Source organism: Schistocerca nitens, chromosome 2 (genome assembly GCF_023898315.1).
Source record: "Schistocerca nitens isolate TAMUIC-IGC-003100 chromosome 2, iqSchNite1.1, whole genome shotgun sequence".
In the NCBI taxonomy this organism is placed as follows: Eukaryota; Metazoa; Arthropoda; class Insecta; order Orthoptera; family Acrididae; genus Schistocerca; species Schistocerca nitens.
In genome coordinates this window covers 544,255,001-544,273,871 of record NC_064615.1, presented here as the reverse complement: position 1 = coordinate 544,273,871, position 18,871 = coordinate 544,255,001, and the positions used below count along the sequence as shown (strand labels likewise).

Here is an 18,871-nt window from a genome sequence, read left to right as displayed (position 1 = left end):
ATGTAATAGTACCTTACCATCGATCCATGCAGACTTCACAAACGTATATGGGTATTTGGAAACTGGTCGTATATTTTTTATGTGTGATTCGTCAAAGTAATGTTCAAAGTTCCCCTTCGAAAACGATGAAGGGATATGATTCTGTTTTGTGTGACTGTTTAACTGACAAATGCTATCCTAACAATTTACAATTATGAGCCATGTGTGGCTCGCGTTAGTGCCGTTGGTAGATTGGCATCGTTTAATAAGGATTGTGGTGTCTCGTTTTCTTCTTGCGTTTACTGATGCAACTATGTTTGCTAGCGTTGTCTCTCCATGAGTGGCAGCAGCAGCGTTTATCAATATCTAGTACTGTGGTAGTATCTTTGGAAGGACGTGAGTGATTTCCGACTCGGGGGTGACCAGTTCGGTTGGGACGAAGCAGCAGGTAGGTCCAGCAGGGTGAGGACATGCCAGCACCGCTGGCGGCATGTAGGCATTGCCGGATCGAGGGGCTGTAGTTGCGAGGGCCACAACCCTGTTGTCCACCGGACCCAGGACGTTTAAGTTGAGTGATTTTAAAAAAAAAAATCTTGGCAAGCAACGGTAACTGAGTAAGGCCCCATCCACACCGAATCCTGCCTTCCCTGAGTCCCATGTTTCATTTACATTTATATCCTTCATGAGAAACACGAAATTGATTATGAATTTGTACAAGCAACAATCATGTGTACTAATGTATACGAAGTTTTCGCAAGTACGTAGTACAACGAGACTGCTTGGAATCATAGCGCTTCTCTATTACGAGGAGGGGGAGCAGAGCGAAAAGGACAAAAAGATAATATTGATAAACAATTAATTACTGGGATGCAGTACCATGATTTTATCTAAGGAGTCAAAGTAGTTCTATGGGTGCTACCACTGAGAAACCTCAGATCGAATTTTGGGCTGCCGAAAAGTCAAATGAAACTCCACAGACAGAATCTGTGTCTATTACCTTAGTGTGGGCACAAGACAGTGTGCTGATGATGGCTGATGCTCGTGGTTGGGTGCACTACATGAGATGGGCTTGCCAAACAGAGACCGATCGAAGCGCGAACACGGAAAAAAAAATACTTTTTCTGCACATCGTTTTGCTATATTCAGCATCTTCAGCGTTCAGTAAATTCGAAAGTAAAATTCTATGTACCGACTTGACAGAACATCCTTGGAAGTTCTGGTCTTACGTTAAATCAGTAAGTGGGTCAAACAGCATATCCAGACACTCTAGGATGATAATGGCATTGAAACAGAGGATGACACGATTAAAGCTGAAATACTAAACACCTTTTTCCAAAGCTGTTTCACAGAGGAAGACCGCACTGCAGTTCCTTCACTACATCCTCGCACGAACGAAAAAAGGCTGACATCGAAATAAGTGTCCAAGGAATAGAAAAGCAACTGAAATCACTCAATAGTGGGAAGTCCACTGGACCTGACGGGATACCAATTGGATTCTACACAGAGTACGCGAAAGGACTTGCCCCCCTTCTAACAGCCGGGTACCGCAAGTCTCTAGAGGAACGGAAGGTCCCAAATGATTGGATAATAGCACGGATAGTTCCAGTTTTCAAGAACGTTCGTCAAGCAGATGCGCAAAACTATAGGCCTATATCTTTGACATCTATCTGTAGTGGAGTTTTAGAACATGATTTTTCTCGCGTGTCATGCCATTTCTGGAAACCCAGAATCTAATCTGTAGGAATCAACATGGATTCCGGAAACAGCGATCGTGTGAGACCCAACTTGCTTTATTTTTTTATGAGACCCAGAATATATTAGATACAGCCTGAACAGTCCCATGCTGACATGCAGGGTCTATGGATGCAGGAGGTGGTCTCCATACCCATACACGTCCATACGCCCGATACAATTTTAACGAGAGTGGTCCATCCAGGCTACATGTTTCCAATAACCAGTAGCCCAAATTCGGTGTTGACGGCCCCAGGTGAGGCGTAAAGCTTTGTGTAGTGCAGCCATCAGGGTACACGAATGGGGCTTCCGCTACGAAAGCCCATATTGATATTGCTGCGTGAATGGTTCGCTCGCTCCTCATAGAAATTTGTGGAAGTTTAGCAATTCTGTCACGTTGAAAGAGTCTCTTCAGTCGTCATTGGTTCCGTTATTGCAAGATCCTTTTACGGCTGCCGCGATGTCGGAGATTTGATGTTTTACCCGATTCCTGACATGCACGGTACACTCTTGAAATGTTCTTACCTTGGAGAAGCTGTGTCCCATCGTTCATGCGCCGACTATAACACCAAGTACAAACTCACTTAATTCTTGATAACCTTCCATTTTAACAGCACTAATCGATCTAACAACTGCATCAGACACTTGTTTTCATATATAGGCGTTGTGCTGTATTCTGCCTGTTTACAAATCTCTGTATTTGAATATGCCTATGCCAGTTTCTTCGGCGATTCAGTCGATGTATTTAAATCTCACCCCACCTAGGTCCTAGATGTACTGTCCTCTAGGAACAGGACTCTCCTCTTCGAACTGGAAAGTTTTTTGGACTGCAGAGTGAATAGTATAAACGATCAGTGGCATCTATACATTTTTATTCATCAGGATTTGAGCCGTACTACATTATCAGAGGCTTTCTTAATAGAAAGAGAAGCTTTATTTCAGCCTCTGCCTAAATTATGTTCAACTAATTTTTTACAAAAAGCCTTATGTACTATTTGTAGCTACTCACTTTCTTACTAGAGTTTTCTGTTCTCACTGCATATTTAAATAGTACTGACCTAAGACGTATGTGAGATATCAACTCAACTGTTTTGGTGAGTCATGTCAGTTAACTTATGTGGCTCACCTGTTTTCGCTTCCTCGGCTGTACTACCGTGAGAAACAAGTGAACGGTTTATTGTAATAACCACCCTTACTAACCAGTCTTTTTGACAACGTTTGTTGAAATAGTGTGGATAATATGACAGAGCGAACGATAATACAGCTTTCCAAGTACAAGGAATGTCAATCGCCTGCAACCACAGTTCCTCGAACGATGTTGTCTACGCTGTTCATTGCTCACAGAAAACTCGTGCCGTGTGTTCTATAACATTGCTGAAGCCTGTGGATTTCAGAACAGGTCGTCCTACCCAACGACGTCTAACGAATGCACTACATAAACGAAACGGTGGTGTAAATAGTCAGGGAATTCCTAAAAGTCATAGACATGTCTCCAGTCGCAGATGTTGTTACAAGGACGCCAGACATTCCGTGGAAGCCTAGACATTCCTACAGAATCTGAGAAAACCTTTCATCCCTTTATACATCTTGGTAGACACTATGAACATAAAATTAAACTCATGACTTCTGGCACAGGTACATACGACCAATCATCCGTCTATGCTCCATCCATGAATGGAATGATAAGGACTTGTGTTTAAGTGAATAACAAAATCCGCGCTCTTCCAAAGTATATACAAGACAGTCATCTACTGTTGTACTACCTTCTAATATACATTAAGGGAAAGAAATCGCATCACCAAAAATAATTAACCTCAGACTCATACAATTTCGGGACTACATTTGACTAGGCAACATATGTAAGCAATTGTCTTTGTAAGATCACAGATTAACACAAGCGCGACGTAAGGCACTGCAAATAAGAAATGCTGGTACATTAATAACCGGTGTAGCCTCTAGAATATTGAATGCGACCATGCAAACTGCCAAGAATTGTGTTGTACAGGTGCCGTATGTGAGTATGTGCGATGGTGTTCAACGCCTGTTCCACTTGGTCCCTCAGCACAGGGACAGCTAATGCTGGCTGTGGAAGAAGCTGGAGTTGTCGTCCGATGTTGCTCGATTGGAGACAGATATGTTGATAGACCAGGCCAAGGCGACAGTACGTATAGTATGCTAGGGTGCAAAAGCGGTATGTAGGCAAGCGTTATTCTGTTGGAAATCACACAATGGAATTCTGTTCATTAATGGCAGCACAAAGGGTCAAATCAACAAATGACGTACAAGTGTCCAGTCAGAATGCGTGGGCGAATCGTGAGAGTGCTTCTGCTTTCATACGAACTCACACCCCTGACCATAACTTCCAGTATCGACGCAGTGTGTTTAGTACGCATACAGGTTGGCAACGGCATTCACCGTCAGCTAGGCACAACCAGCTTTCATCAGAAAACGTAACAGACCAGCATCCTGCGTTCAATTACCTCTCGCTTCACACCTCTGATTTCGGTAATGACAGTCTTTTCGATTCAATGGAATCGACGTTAGAGGGCGTCTATCTCGGAGCTATTCTTTAAGTAATTGATTTGTAATAGTTCGTTGCAACACTGCGATACAAAATATCAAATTGCTGCTGCAGACGCAGATATAGTACGATGCCCCAGTCATACGCCAAACACGATGGTCAGGAACCTAGTCTCCTTACGAGCGTTCATTCCCGTGACCACCGCGGCCACCAATCAGGACAGGGCCATGCTGTCGCTGCTCAGGCACTCGCTATTCTTCGAGTTTCACTGTCCCTGTTGACACATATCGTTAAAACGAATGTCGCACTAGATTAAATCTGTGGAGTGCTCAACTGAATAGGACACGTAAAATATGCATATAACTGATCTCCGAAGAGTCGTCACGAGCATTTTCTCCGGCGTTTCAGCAGGTATTTGCAGTTTCGTGTTTCATTGTGTACTTGGACTCAGCCCAAGAAAGTAGTCGTCGCGACTTCGATGCGTCGCATGGCGTCGAAAAAGCGTCTGTTTCATTCCCGTCACAAACAAAATGATATCTTCCTTAAAGTGCAAGACTTTCGCCTTAAAAATGAAAAGCTGTTTGGATTGCTAAATGAGTAGTAGAAATTATCAATGGCGTGACTACATCTCCTTGCATCAGGATTTGAGCTGTACTTCTTTATCAGAGGCTTTTTTGATAGAAAAAAAATCTTCATTTCGTGCCTGCGTCTAAATAGTGTTGTTCTAATTTTAAAGAATGTTATTAGCTATTTGTAGGAACTCAGATTTTTTCTCGCACTTTCTCTTTTGTTCGGCAAATTTAACAAATACTGCCCCTAAGATGTGTGTGACATGACAGCTGTGTTTGTGAGCCGTGGCAGTTAACTTACCAGGATATCCGCCTTTTGTTTCCTCGGCTCTACTACAACGACGCCGAATGAGAAGAAAGTGAAGTGCACTCGTCTTTTTACAATGAGATCTAACAAAATTTGGAAATTTGTGGTAAGGTCTTATGGGGCCAAACTACTGCGGTCACCGATCCCTAAGCCTACACACTACTTAAACTAACTTACGCTATGGACAACATACACACTCTTGTCCGAGGAAGGACTCGAACCTCCGACGGGGGGAGCCGCACGGACCCTGACAAGGTGACTCAGACCGCGCTCCTACCCCGTGATGCTACATCGAATGAGAAGGAAGAGAATGGTGCAGTATGATAACCCGTCCTCTTAACAAGGTTGTTGAAATAGCGTTGGCAATAAATATGACACAGCGAACGATAATGCAGCTTGACAAGGACAAGGAAAGTCAATCTGCTACTTGTTGCTGAAACCACAGTTCCTGGAACGGAAAATCAGAAAGGAACGGTACGATAACATTCGATGATGTCACGGGGTGTTTAAACATATATAAATGAAAATGTAAGACCGAGAGCAGTAGTATTTCTTAGCGATTACAATGAAGGCTGCTCTGTTGTTTGTTGTTGGTAAGTATTGGTAGAATTTATAAATTTTCGTTCACGATTAACTTTTTTTTTCCTTTCTTTATATAATTCCTGAGGTAGTAATTCGTGTAAAAATCTATTTCTATTCTCGGCGGAGAATTTTTCACTGCCGCAATTAACGACGTAATACAAATGGGAAACAGTTTTGAGTGTTGAGATGGTTCTAGGAAGATTTTTCCATTTGCTTGTGGTCTCGATCAGTATTAGCGCATAGATACTCGACGAAAGTGTTCGTGTTGTCTACATCAACAATTTCAGTCGTCTGAGAGTATGTCTCAAGTGATTACGAATGTTAAGCGTCACTGCTTAGTACTTATATACACATGACTAGCTAACTAGGAATTGTAACGAGCAGTAGACGGGTGGACTAGTATTGCCACGTGAAGATAAAAATAACGCGAAACAGACTATCCCGCATTTTACAGGATTGCTAGGCGAAAAGGATAACACAAGATAAGGAGAGATGAAGGATACCAAACCAATGGAATGACTGAGCTTTGAATACAGGAATTAACGAACGACAATGACAGAATTAATCTCTTACTGTATACTGAGCAATTACTCGTCTATACCAACGATAACTCTAGAGGAAGTCCGTTCCACATAAAGAAAAATTCACTTCATGGACGAAATACCATCTAGTCTTAAAAAGAGTAAACGTAAAGGCAGTGAGGGAAACGACACCCATCCTGTTATATCACAGAGTTAGTTATATTCGTAGTAATCTTGTTTTAGTTGCTAATTATCAGATTGACGATAAGGAGGTGAAGTTTCTCCAGTATCTTCTTAAGCTCTCGCACTTACTAACCAAACGCCCCGCTCTTCCTTATATCTTCTCTGTTTTCTTTGTCTTTTCTTTCGACGCCAGACGGACGAGCAGAACTCACGAAACTGTTGAGTGAGTATTGCTAAGGCAATTCTTTCGTGGAAGAATTTTATTGCCGTAAGAGGTTTCCTAAGATCTGAGACTGGCAACCGCTTTCACTGCAACCGGTTTTCTGGGGTCATTTCCATTTCAGGTCGCTTCGGAAAGTTACTGCCACGTATGTTCTGGTTCCAGTGATGGGTACTTGAACAGTACTTGAACAGTAGGGGATATCTTCAAGTTTTTATGCGCAATGGATTATACTCAGTTACTTCAAGGTCAACTTCCAACACCTCTACCAACTGTCGATCCCCTGCAGATTGCAAATGCCCTAGGACAGGGAAATATTCTTCACCGGTTGCCTCGCAAATGATGCCGTAGAAACCGTCATTTATGGCAACTATTATATGCGAATCCTAATGTTACGTTGACGTATGCACGTAATGTCATTTACAGAACATAACATAAAATTGTAAAAGTTCTTTGACTGTGACATAACCAGCTTACTTTTGTCAATAAAATACAAGTTGCATATGAATCACTTGTAGTTTGAACTGCTTTTCTGCCTTACCATAGTTGTGCACCACTGTATGAACAAATGTAGATACAACTATTTTTATTACAATGATTGTTTTATTGAAAATCAGTTGTAACTTTAACTGAATCGAATTTATTTCAACTATTTCTTTTACTTACTACTTTCTGGGAAGCCATGGTTTGAGGGCAGTACGCTGTTCCTGGTTAACGACCTGCGTCTGTCAAGTTTGTATTGAACAATGTCCCCAAAATTTACTATTACACTGGCATGCCTATCACAGAGCAATCAAAATACTTGCTAGATCTTACTTTGCGATGAGTTGCTTCTGACACGATGTAATGCTTATTACGAAATTTGTTACTGCCGGTAGACTCTTCTTGATGAGAGAGCAGCTTGAATAAAATATATGCACACAGCAGTCTTCATTAATTCCAACATTTTCTTGTAATCGTGTTCTGTGTACATATATGTGCTGGCTTACTTATATTTCGCCTTGCCACATACGTATTATAACACAATTTCCACAACAATTTCCGTTTGGCATTTGCGAGCCAACACACACGTCTGTACCACATAAGAGATGCTTCGCAACTCATCTCTGCCCTTAGTTCTAGGACTGCATGCTCTCGCGCCAACGTCGTTATCTTTGCATGAAATATATTCTTTGTAATAGTTCAACATAATTCCCTTGACACTGCCAGCGTATTTAACGCAATTAATATTTTTTTATTCCTTATTTATTCACTCAGCATATATTACCTTTTGATAAATTCTAATTAATGACAATTTCATAAATACATACAGATACAAGAAATGATTATAAACTCAGGCGGTAGCTGAAAAATACATGAGACATCGGGTATTACATACGACCTGATTTTGAGAGTCTTCGCTAAAGGACGTGCTCGAAATGGTGTTTGCTGTTCACCGTCTGTAATAACAGGCTTCCATTATGCTGGAAATTGCAGAAAAAAACTACAACGTAAATGGTTTTCATTAGCTGTTCACAGTACATACTGGATCTGTTAGAAGTAATGTAAGTGCACTTACCCAGAACTGTGAATACGGTTTACAGTTTCAACAACTTCTCAAAGCTCTTAAGGTAAGCGTATTAGATCCCATTTGTACTGGGCATTTGTCATGGTTTTATCCGAACTGCAACCTCTCAAAATATGCAATACTTTTTGTTTTACACCGTGTTCATCGCGAGCAGTAGTGGCCATGTGACACTTCCTCGTCGTACCTTTCGTATTATCTTTCCTATTATCGATTTTGTTCCATTAAGAGCGATATCTTGAGCTATATCTGCAGTTAGGTACCGAAAACAGTCTCCTGTTTTGGTACAGTATGTCTCAAAACACTCTACGCTTCCCTAATATTAGTTACATTGGATTTCATGTACAACTTAGAGACTACCAGACAATAGAGTACCATTACCATCCAGAGAAAATACATTAGCAAGTGGCTGAGTTGTGGCATGAGTCACCAGAGTTGCATTGCATCTCGGTATTGTAAAGCTTGCACCTGCCAGAGTCGCAGTACCAGACAGTAGTATCAGAGTGCTAGATGCTGAAGTTGCACTAACAGGCAGTGGACAAAGTTACGAGCTGTAATACTGTTCATCGTTTTCTACAGCACTGGTCGCAGTTGCGGTGGTCCAAGGACAAGAAGAAGAGTCGACCAATGCCACCATCCAGGGTTTGGTACAGCTGTCGACCAATGCCCCCATCCAGGGTGCGTTACAGCCGGTCGCCAACTTCTCGAGTGGGGTGAGACAGGCGGCGCCGTCGTTCACGGAAGAAAACGAGGATACCATTTGTGTCCAGGCAGACAACACGTACTACTTGTACGCTAATTCACTGAAACTGTATTCTTGCTACAACCTGTTACCGAAGGGTACGTTACTTTAAATAACAAGATTTTCTATTCATGATTGACAAGATTACCACGGACTGTTAAGTTTAATATTTCGTAAAGTGTTCCAGAGTGAATGTTAGAATATGGGTTAAATCAAACCATCTAGGGAAACAGCAAATTGTTACCTCCCCGTGAACATTGCAAGATTCAGCACTATACGAAATTGCAAACTCATCGAAATCTTCACCAAAACTATTCCAAGCAATTTACTGCACATATTTAATTCTCTTTTTCCATTTACATGTTATACTCTTAAATCTTCTGAATTTTTTAACTTTCTAAAGTTTAGAAACTGAGTTCTTTTGTTTGGATTATGTTGTATAACGCGACATGAAGTTCTCCATAGGCTATAGTCTCAACATTTAGCAAAGAGATATTTTAATGCGCGACGCATGTTAGCACGAGTACCACGTGGTTTATTTTGAAGTAAATATGTTGCTGTCTTTCTACATAGATCTAGATACAGTAAAGCATTGTAAAATGATAGGCACGGCACACTTTTCATTGCACTTTGTTGAAGGCCAACAGAGGAACTAGTGTACATCAACAATACTTGTTATACGTTCATGAAAAAAATAGAAATAGGATACAAGATTGGAAGAGTTCAAAATTTAGCCACCAACCTGTGTGTCTAAGACAGGCGATGATACGCCATATTAGTAATCAACCGCACAAGCGTTGTAAAATATTACCCCGTATTTGAGGCATTTATAAAGTGCAGCAGCCCACACATAGTATTTGCGAGCCAGTGAAGCGTGAAAGCAGAACTTGGTAAAAGCGAGTTAATTATGTCAGACCACAATATTGAGGTAGAAGGAGTGGAAAATAGCGTAGTCGTAGTACTAGTTGAGATTTCCATCGAGTCAGAAATTGTGCCTGTAATGCGTTGATTAGCACGAAAGTAGACGTTATGCGTAAGCCAAAAAGCGCAAGTATATCCTTCTAATGGCTTAGAGGCTCGCCTGTAGAAGTAACTTAAAATGAAAAATTAATTCATGTGTACGTGTCCTTCGAAGTTGTGTCGAGTATTTAGAGACCTAAGCAGTCATAAGAATACCAACAATCTTGCTTAGTAATCTTCTGTGTATAAGCTTCGTAGAACAGATATTATTGAACTAACAAGTAGCAGATGTAGACAAACAGATATGAGCACATATTGAGCTGTACCATTGTCTTACCGTTCCTGATGTGCTCGTAGTGTAATGAATATGAGGATGGACATGTATACAAATCAAGTGAAGAAGTTTACATATGTAGTGAATTTGTTACAACACAACCACGATATTATTGCACTTGGCTTTCCGTGGCCGCCACCGGAAAGAGGCGGTGACCTTACAGTAAACAAGTACAGGGATGGCTAAGGAAAGCGCATTTCAGCACAACTGTGCGTATACTGTCAAGTGGTTCATAGTGTCATCGTGCAATATTACGATAAAATCTCGCGATAAGCAGACCGAAGCGCCCTCACTCCCAGGAACAATAATGTTGCCGTCGACTAATAAACAGAAGGTCACCTCACATCACAAAACTGTCAGTCAACTTCGACAGGGATCGTACAGAGCAATAGTGGCACAAGACACAGATAATAATTCCTAAAACTCTAGTAAAATCGGAATCTTCTAGACCAGATGAAGATGAGAGGGCTCACCATTACATATCTTTGACTCTCTCTCTCCAAACTACTAAAATTTTGGATACCTTGTGCTTTTCACAAATAGTATCCTGCGCAATGGATTGAGGTTCCGGAGTATTCGTTGTTTATATACTTCTCAGAGTCTGTTACTGATCAGCAGGCTAACACAGACCCGAAGATTTCGATTAGTATATGCCATCCGATTGTAAAATACAGCTGATATCCAATCACGTCCGGACAGAGTACCGGTCGGTTCATAACCTGACATGATGAGGAATACGATGATGGTATATTCAAAGGGCTCAAATTGGAGGTTGTTAGTCAGCATGCCACTCCCAGAACAGGTGTATTGTGAACTCTGTAGACTACACTATACGAAGGCAAATAAAGCTGTGTATTTAAAAGAGCCGATTGAACACGTCTCCTCTTACTCAGGCACCGCGAATACGTTTGTATGCTGCCAGTTTCTGCACAGACGATCAAAATGTGGATTAACTCCTATATCCAATGGTAATGTTTCCGTTATCTACACGGCATGTCTCGCTATGAGAAAATGCAGACTTGTGGAGAGCACGGTTCCTCAGCCTTGTCGCGTATGTTAGAAATCAAGCTGGTTCTTTAGATACATAATGACGATCTCATTATCTCATTGTGGACAACGTCTAACTTTATGTATGTCTGCCTTGCTAGTCCATATACAGGGCAGTCGTACCCAACACAGAACCGAAGAAATGCAATGTAAAGCTGCAGGACTTGAGAACTGTAGGCACTAAGGCACTTTATGATTTTATGTGCTTCCTGGCACCTTGCTTTCACTTCCCTGACATGTTCCAGACATTTCCATTTATCACCAAAAAGCTGGCTCAGTTATGTAACTGATTTGCTACAGTAATCTAGAGTAAAAATGTTTCAGTTCAGTGAAAAAGACAATATGAAGAATTATAGTCTATGAAATTGTTTCTCTACAAACATTTAGACATAGTGTCAAGCTGAGACTTCATGACGAACAGAAAATTGAGAAATAAGCCACGAACAGGGAGCACTAAACTGGATTTCTTTTGACTCGTCACTCTTCTGACTGGTTCGTTGTGATCCACCACCATTTTCTCTCCTTTGTCCAACTTTTCATCACAGAGTAGCACTTTCAACCTATGTCCTCAGTTATTTGCTGAACGTATCCCAAACTTTGTCTCCACCTACATTTTTTACCTTCTACAGCTCCCTCCAGTAACATAAGAGTTATTCTCTGATGTCTTAGCAGATGTTCTATCATACCGTTGTTTTTCTTTTCAGTGTTTCCCATACATTCCTTTATTCGCATATTCTGGGGAGAACCCCCTCATGTCTTACTTTATCAGACCACCTAATTTTCAACATTCTTCAGTAGCACCACATCACAAATGCTTATATTCCCTTCTGTTCCGGTTTTCTCACAGTCCAGCTCTCACTGTTACATAATGCTGTGCTCCAAACGTACTTCCTCAGAAATTTCTTCCCTAAACTAACACCTGAAACTGGGAGATTTTTGGCCAAGAATGCCCTTTTATCAGCGCTAGTCTCCTTGTTATGTCCTCATTCTCTAGTCCGTCATGTGTTTTTTGCTGATTGATTAGCAAAATTCCTTCACACCGTCTCGATCGTGATAGCCAGTTAAGTTTCCGACTGTTCTCTTTTCTGCTACTTCTTTTTACTTTCGCCTCTCTGCGACTTACTGTCAATCCATATTCTGCATTCATTAGACCGTTGGTTCCATTCAACAGTTCCTGTAATCCTTCATCATTTTAAATGAGGATAGCAATGTCGTCAGGTAATCTTATTATTTATATCCTGTCACCATAAATTTTAATCCCACGCATGAGCCTTCCTTTTATTTCCGTTTTGCATCTTGAACAGATGGGGGTGAAAGATTACCCCTTCCTCTTACATCCTCTTCAATCACAGAGTTTTGTTCCTCGTCTTCCATTCTTACTGTACTTGTACTTGTATATTACCATATTTCCTTGTGGCTTACCCCTTTCTTTCTCAGGATTTGAAGCATCTTACAGCGTTTAACATGTCGAACGCTTTTACCACGTTGACAAATCCTACGAACATGTCTCAATTTTTCTTCGACCTTGCCTCTGTTGTCAACCACAATCTCAGAACTGTCATATTTACCTTTCCTAAATGCACACTGACCGTAATCTAACATATCTTCAGTCTACTTTTACACTCTTCTGTATATTATTCCTGTCAGCTACTTGAATGCATGAGCATATATGCTGATTGTGTGACAATTGCAGCACTTGTCGACTCTAACAATCTTGGGAACTGTTCGGATGCTTTTTTTTTTTCGGAAAGTCTGATGGTATATCACCAGTCTCCTTATAATACTCGTACATATCAACTAGATTCTGATATAATTTTATCTATCCCTTCTGCCTCATCTGATTTACGTCTTCCAAAGCCATTATAATTTCTAATATTCTATCCCCTAAGCCTTCCCTATCGACTTCTGTTCCTTTTCCTGTTCTGTCATCACGTGAGTCGTCCTGCTCATAGATGCCCTCTGCGTACTCTTTCCATCTATCCGCTGTCTCCTCTTCATTTAACAGTAGAATTCCTGTTGCACTCGTATTGTTGCCGCGCTTCTTTTATTTCACTGAAAGTTGTTTTTACTTTTCTATAGGTTGAGTCAATCCTTCCGTCAAAGTTGAGTCAATCGTTCCGACAAATTTTACTTTTTTTGATTTCTTCACCTTTTTCATGGAAGCATTTTGCCTTAGCTTGCCTGCATACTCTATTTGGCTCATTCCTAAGTGACTTGTATTTCTCAATTTCACTGAACGGATTTTTAATTCTTTCTTTCGTCGATCAGCGGATGTATTTCTTTTGTTATCCACTGTTTCTTCGCATTTATCTTCCTTTTACCTACGTTTCTCTCTTCAAATTTTGCGACTGCCCCTTTCAGAGATGTCCATTACTCTTCAGCTGCACTACCTAGTGAGTTATTCATTATGGCTGTATCTATAGCCTCAAACAACTTCAGAGGTGTCCCTTCACTCCTTACTACTTCTGTATGTCACTTACTTGTGCACTGATTCTTCTTGACCTGTCTCTTCAAATTTAGCCAACTCATGGTCATTATTACGCTTTACAATCCAATATTTGAATTCGAAATATCTGTCTGATCATGACCTAATTTAACTGAAATTTTTATGTATCTCGCAGCCTTCTCAAAGTTTAACTCCTCCCTGTGTGATTCTTGTACAGTCTTTACGTTATTAAACCTATTGCAGAACATATTAATCTTTCTCCGGTCTCGTTCCTACTACCAAGCTCATTTTTAACCGTAAACCCATCCTGTACGCCTTCCTGCACAACCACTTTCCAATCCCCCATGGCTACAAGATTTTCATATACCTTTACATACTGAATTACCAGTTAAATCCTAATATACTTTCTCTACCACTTCATCTGCTTGCGACGAAGCATGCATATCGAAACTATTGTTGTCAGCGTTGGTTTGCTGTCGAATCTGATGAGAGCAACCTTGTCAGTGAAATAATCGAAATATCCACGGGTGTACTGCCGGTCTACAGTGTCCAACTGGCACAATATTTCGGCGATCATACATGTCGCCATCATCAGGTGAACTGACGGACTGAGCTCCTGTGAACGTGCCGGCACGTTCACAGGATCTCCGTGCCGGCACGTTCACAGGAGCTCAGTCCGTCAGTTCACCTGATGATGGCGACATGTATGATCGCCGAAATATTGGGCCCGTTGGACACTGTAGACCGGCAGTACACCCGTGGATATTTTGATTATCAAATACGCCGGGAGAAATTCAAGAATGTGTCAGTGAAATGTTCGCAGTAACTCACTCATTGTCCTACCATCCCATTCATAATAAATTCTAATCCAGTAACACAATTTTCTGCATCTTTTCATATTACTGTACACTCATCTGACCAGAAATCGTATGTCCTCTTCCAATTTCACATCAGTGACGCCCACTGTTCATTAACGCGCCTTAGCATTTCTGTTTTCAGATTTTCTAGCTTCCCTACCACGTTGAATCTTCTGCCATTCCACGTCCAGATTCGTGGAACGTTATTCTTTCTTTGGTTTTTCAATCACTTGTCAAGGTCTCCTCTCATTTCGGAGTCCCATCCCAGAGATCTGAGCGCAGTACTTGTTAGGAATCTTTTCCCACTGGAGAGGTCATGAGGGCACTTTCTCAGTTACAGGCCACATGTCTTGCAGATACGCATTATCTGACCTTAATGCAGTGGTTCCCATTGTCTTCTGCATCATCATGCCACTCAACGTTACTGAGTCTTCCGCCTTGTAGGGGCAGTTTGGCACTCTAAGGGAAAGGCAGAGTTCTGAAGCTCTGTCGGGACCTCCGCTCTCTTTGACAAAGCCGTTCGGGAAGGTGAGGGTGACCTTACGCTGGAAGTCTTCGGCCGCTATTGCTGAAGATTTTTCATCCAAATTTAAGCAGATCGAACACCGAACGAGAAAAGTTTGGAATATTAATGAAAGACGCTACACCTAGTCCATGGGTGCATACCTGAAATTATAGTTGTGGACTTTATGCTGTTAATGGCGATGTCAAAAACTTCCACTTGGTACAGCCTTTATTTTAAGAATACTATCCCACAGCACGCGTCAGAGAAAATAACTTCTACGGAGAAAATAACTTCTACAGAGAAAATAACTTCTGTTCATTAAGAGCTATGCGAGAAGGTGAAAGCTCCTCGTATTTCTCACTCATGAGTATGAATGGATGGCTGTATTCCTTTTCTTATTCAACTTAAAACTCAGCTTCTTCTTCTCTGCAGCTTTACAAGTCTATGACTGAAAGACATACCCCCAACTCAAAGCATATGTGACTTTTCCTCTAGAACTCCATCAACTTATGTCATTACATTGCGTACATTCGCAATATAGTCATTCTTTCTGCTATTTCTCTGTGCCTGTGTTCATTGTGTCTCACTATGCCACCACATTTGTAATTGAATGAAATTTTTTTAAGTGCAGTTCCACCTATAGTGGACGTTCTCGCAGTTCTGTACTTTTTGTCATGTTTGGCACTTGGTGACCTATTTTCGAGTCGACGAGAAGGATATTTTTCTTTGTCGATTAACAGATTTACGTGTTCTATCCAAACTGTTAAAACCTTTACGTACACATAATACTGACAAATTATCAAACGAATCTTATATTACTGTAAAACATTTCTGTATTAAGTGTCGTTTTATGTTATATTCTCCCAGGGACACTTGACTGGGGTTACTACCTACCTCTCCTTTCTTATTTGAGTATTTTTATCTCTTCTGCTCAAACAACCCACTTTGAGAATTGCTAGATTGAGAAACGGAAAACAACGTTATTTTCTCAAGCACCGATGGGTCGATACAGTCCATCAGGACAAAATACCGATTTTCTGCTGAAGGTCTCGCGTATGACAAGTTTTCAGAGGACGCCTCAGCTTTCATCTGACTCTTGGGAACGTACCACGCCTGTAGACTGCTTATTCTTACTTTGTTCAAATTTATGGTTAGGACCCATCTCGCAAGCCGCGCAGTTAAGCCGAGATGTCCGTCTTGTGTGACATACAACGTGTCTCCTGCAGCACAATTGTAGTCGTTGAGGCTCGCTCAGAAATTATGTCAACTGATGACTCGCGGCGCTAGCGAGCACCCAGCTGGGTATCCCCGAGACCATCACACCCGTACCCTGCCATTACTGGTTGAGCCACCGAGGGAAGCAATCGAGTTTAGACTTGCAGCACAGAAAGACTAGGGAAATACTTTGTGGCAGTAGCATAGGCTCATTTTTGGCCAGCACGATTACTTTGAATCAAATATGGGGCCCAAAAACTCCACAGAACATTTGAAATGTAAGACTGTGTCCATCATTTGCAGGTCACGTAAGTTAGAAAACAATGAGAAGTCTTAAAATCAAGACGCACACACACACAAACACACACACACACACTCACACACACACACACACACACACACACACACACATACACCTCTGTGTCTTATGTCAAATATAATATATCCTCTTTAAGTACATATCCGTTCAGTAACTAATTTTTTTCAAAAATTCTTACAAATTTATCATCAAATGTTTTCGTCCGTCCACAGTGAATATACTGAACTGGATGGGCGAGTGTGCGGACGGGGGAATATCGTGGCTGCGCTGCACGCGTAGAACAGAGTATCCGCTTCGCATTGCTTCACGTTGGATCATTTCAGGGCGGTCTAAGACTGTCGCTCTCGCATCAGATCGTTCACGTTCGGCAAGGCGTTACGGTTACAAGGGACTGGCGGCACTCAAAACTCCCCAAGTCCCAAATGCCGCGTTCGCCAAATCCTTTCCCTGTATCTGAAACTGATGCGCTGAGGTGATGATTTGTCATGTCACAGGACAGATATCTGGGTTATTGAATGCCGCGCACATGAGCAGCAATTACCCACTTTGAAGAAATTCGTTCCAGTAACATCGTAACTCTCTCGAAATGCACCAAGCTTGATTTACTCGCGTGGTCCATCTGCTAAAGAGTCGTCTACTATAATGTCAGTAAGGATAGGATATCGCTAACACAGGACACTTGTCAGCAGTTAGGACACTTGGTCCAGTTTCACAGTAATCTTAACAACAGTCACCGCCTGTTAAAACATGTCTTCGTAAAAATAGTGTCCAGATCGGACAAGGGACTTCACAGTCCATTGAAGGAAAGCCTATTCAAAACGCATGAAAAAAAAAAAAAAGGTAGTTCCCGTTCTGGGGAGGTGCTAAATGAATACGACACCCAGACGACCTCTTACATGTGTAAACGACACTTTGTAGTGCATCTGTTACCAGATGTCTCCCACATTCTCACTGTTATGTGACCGTTACATAATCTTTTCATAGTGCTGAAAATGAAATTCATGAAATGTAAAAAAGGTGAAAACCTATCACAGTGTTATCAGTAGTAAATCTCAAATAGTGTATAAGTCTATTCATAGTTCCTAACTGTAATAAAACATATTTCCTTCTGTTTGTTGTAGTTTACGTGGTGAAACCAAAGAGCCAATGTAAATCAAATCTGTCAGACTGTCCCAGGAACTAGGACTATTGCAAGTCCGTTGTCCCAGCTTGAGGTGACTGACTCGTCTACGATTGGGTGAAGACCAGATGGCTGGCCTGCTGACTGAAGACATCTACAATATTCAGAGAAAGCAAGAAATCCCAAGAGCGACAGAACTTACCACTTTTTGTAGCAACAAGAACTGGAGGAATCGACTAATCCTGTTTCATGATAGTTTCTGATTGCTTCACGACATGCAATAAATCACACCAGCATTACATTTAGGCGAGAAACTGACTCCAAAAACATGTGTTTAAAAACATGGTTTTCTCTGTTTTTTATCTTTCTGTTGGCCTTGTAATAGTTTTATACTGACGCAATAAAACTGTAGTTTCATGTCGTCAACTGTTACAATTCAGTCGTTGAATACATTTCCTTATCTGCTGCTTCACATAATTTTTGGAAAATTATGACTGTACATTAATCATACAAAACGCAATTCATCCATTCATGCTAATCTCGTACCATCCCAATACCCAATTCCCGCCCTGAAACGTAGACTGGAAATACGACACCGGTAGACACAGCAAGACTTACAACTGACACTGTGGCTTGGCCTTGTCTTTCCTGGATAAAGCGTGAAATACTTGCAGCACAGAATACATGGTGTCTTCTCTGGCAGCTCTATCTGGCGGGTCAAAGCGAAAAGCAAAACAGTTTTATTGCAAGCTATTAGGCAAATTGGTCTGTGAAATACCATGCTAAGATGCAAGCTTGCATCATCGCTGTAAAAAAAAAAAGTGATAACGTACCGTCTCAATCGCTCTCTCTTCTAGACTGAAACATAAATCACAAGGTGTGCTAAATATTAATGCCAGGAATTATGCATGTGAAAGATCTAAAAGCTTTCTAAATAGAATAAACTTTATTATCAATTTTCATCTTCATTCTCCAGTCTACATACTTATATCTCATCATTATCACCATAGCGACGAACAAATTTCTCTGAACGAGAGACCAGTTTCTTGATACCGCCATTGTAGAATGCCTGACTTCGTTAAAAGAGCCACAACGTTACCTCTGCCTGCACTACTTCGTTAAAAGAGCCACAACGTTACCTCTGCCTGC

At 41.2% G+C, this 18,871-nt stretch overlaps 1 protein-coding gene across 1 annotated transcript; it reads left to right on the top strand.

Moving 5' to 3' along the window:
* Window positions 1-5,544: 5,544 nt before the first annotated feature.
* On the top strand, window positions 5,545-18,143 carry LOC126236538 (uncharacterized). The gene is made up of 3 exons (XM_049945915.1): window positions 5,545-5,700; window positions 8,757-9,017; window positions 17,724-18,143. Exons 1-3 carry the CDS (start codon window positions 5,673-5,675, stop codon window positions 17,783-17,785), a joined length of 351 nt encoding a protein of 116 aa, XP_049801872.1. The 5' UTR covers window positions 5,545-5,672; the 3' UTR covers window positions 17,786-18,143.
* Window positions 18,144-18,871: the final 728 nt, after the last annotated feature.

Bases quoted from the DNA above. Each gene is read 5' to 3' on its own strand.
- LOC126236538 (XM_049945915.1), top strand. From the start codon at position 5,673: ATGAAGGCTGCTCTGTTGTTTGTTGTTG. The intron at 5,701-8,756 runs GTAAGTATTGGT...CGTTTTCTACAG, and splicing joins TGCTCTGTTGTTTGTTGTTG to CACTGGTCGCAGTTGCGGTG. The intron at 9,018-17,723 runs GTACGTTACTTT...TGTTTGTTGTAG, and splicing joins CTACAACCTGTTACCGAAGG to TTTACGTGGTGAAACCAAAG.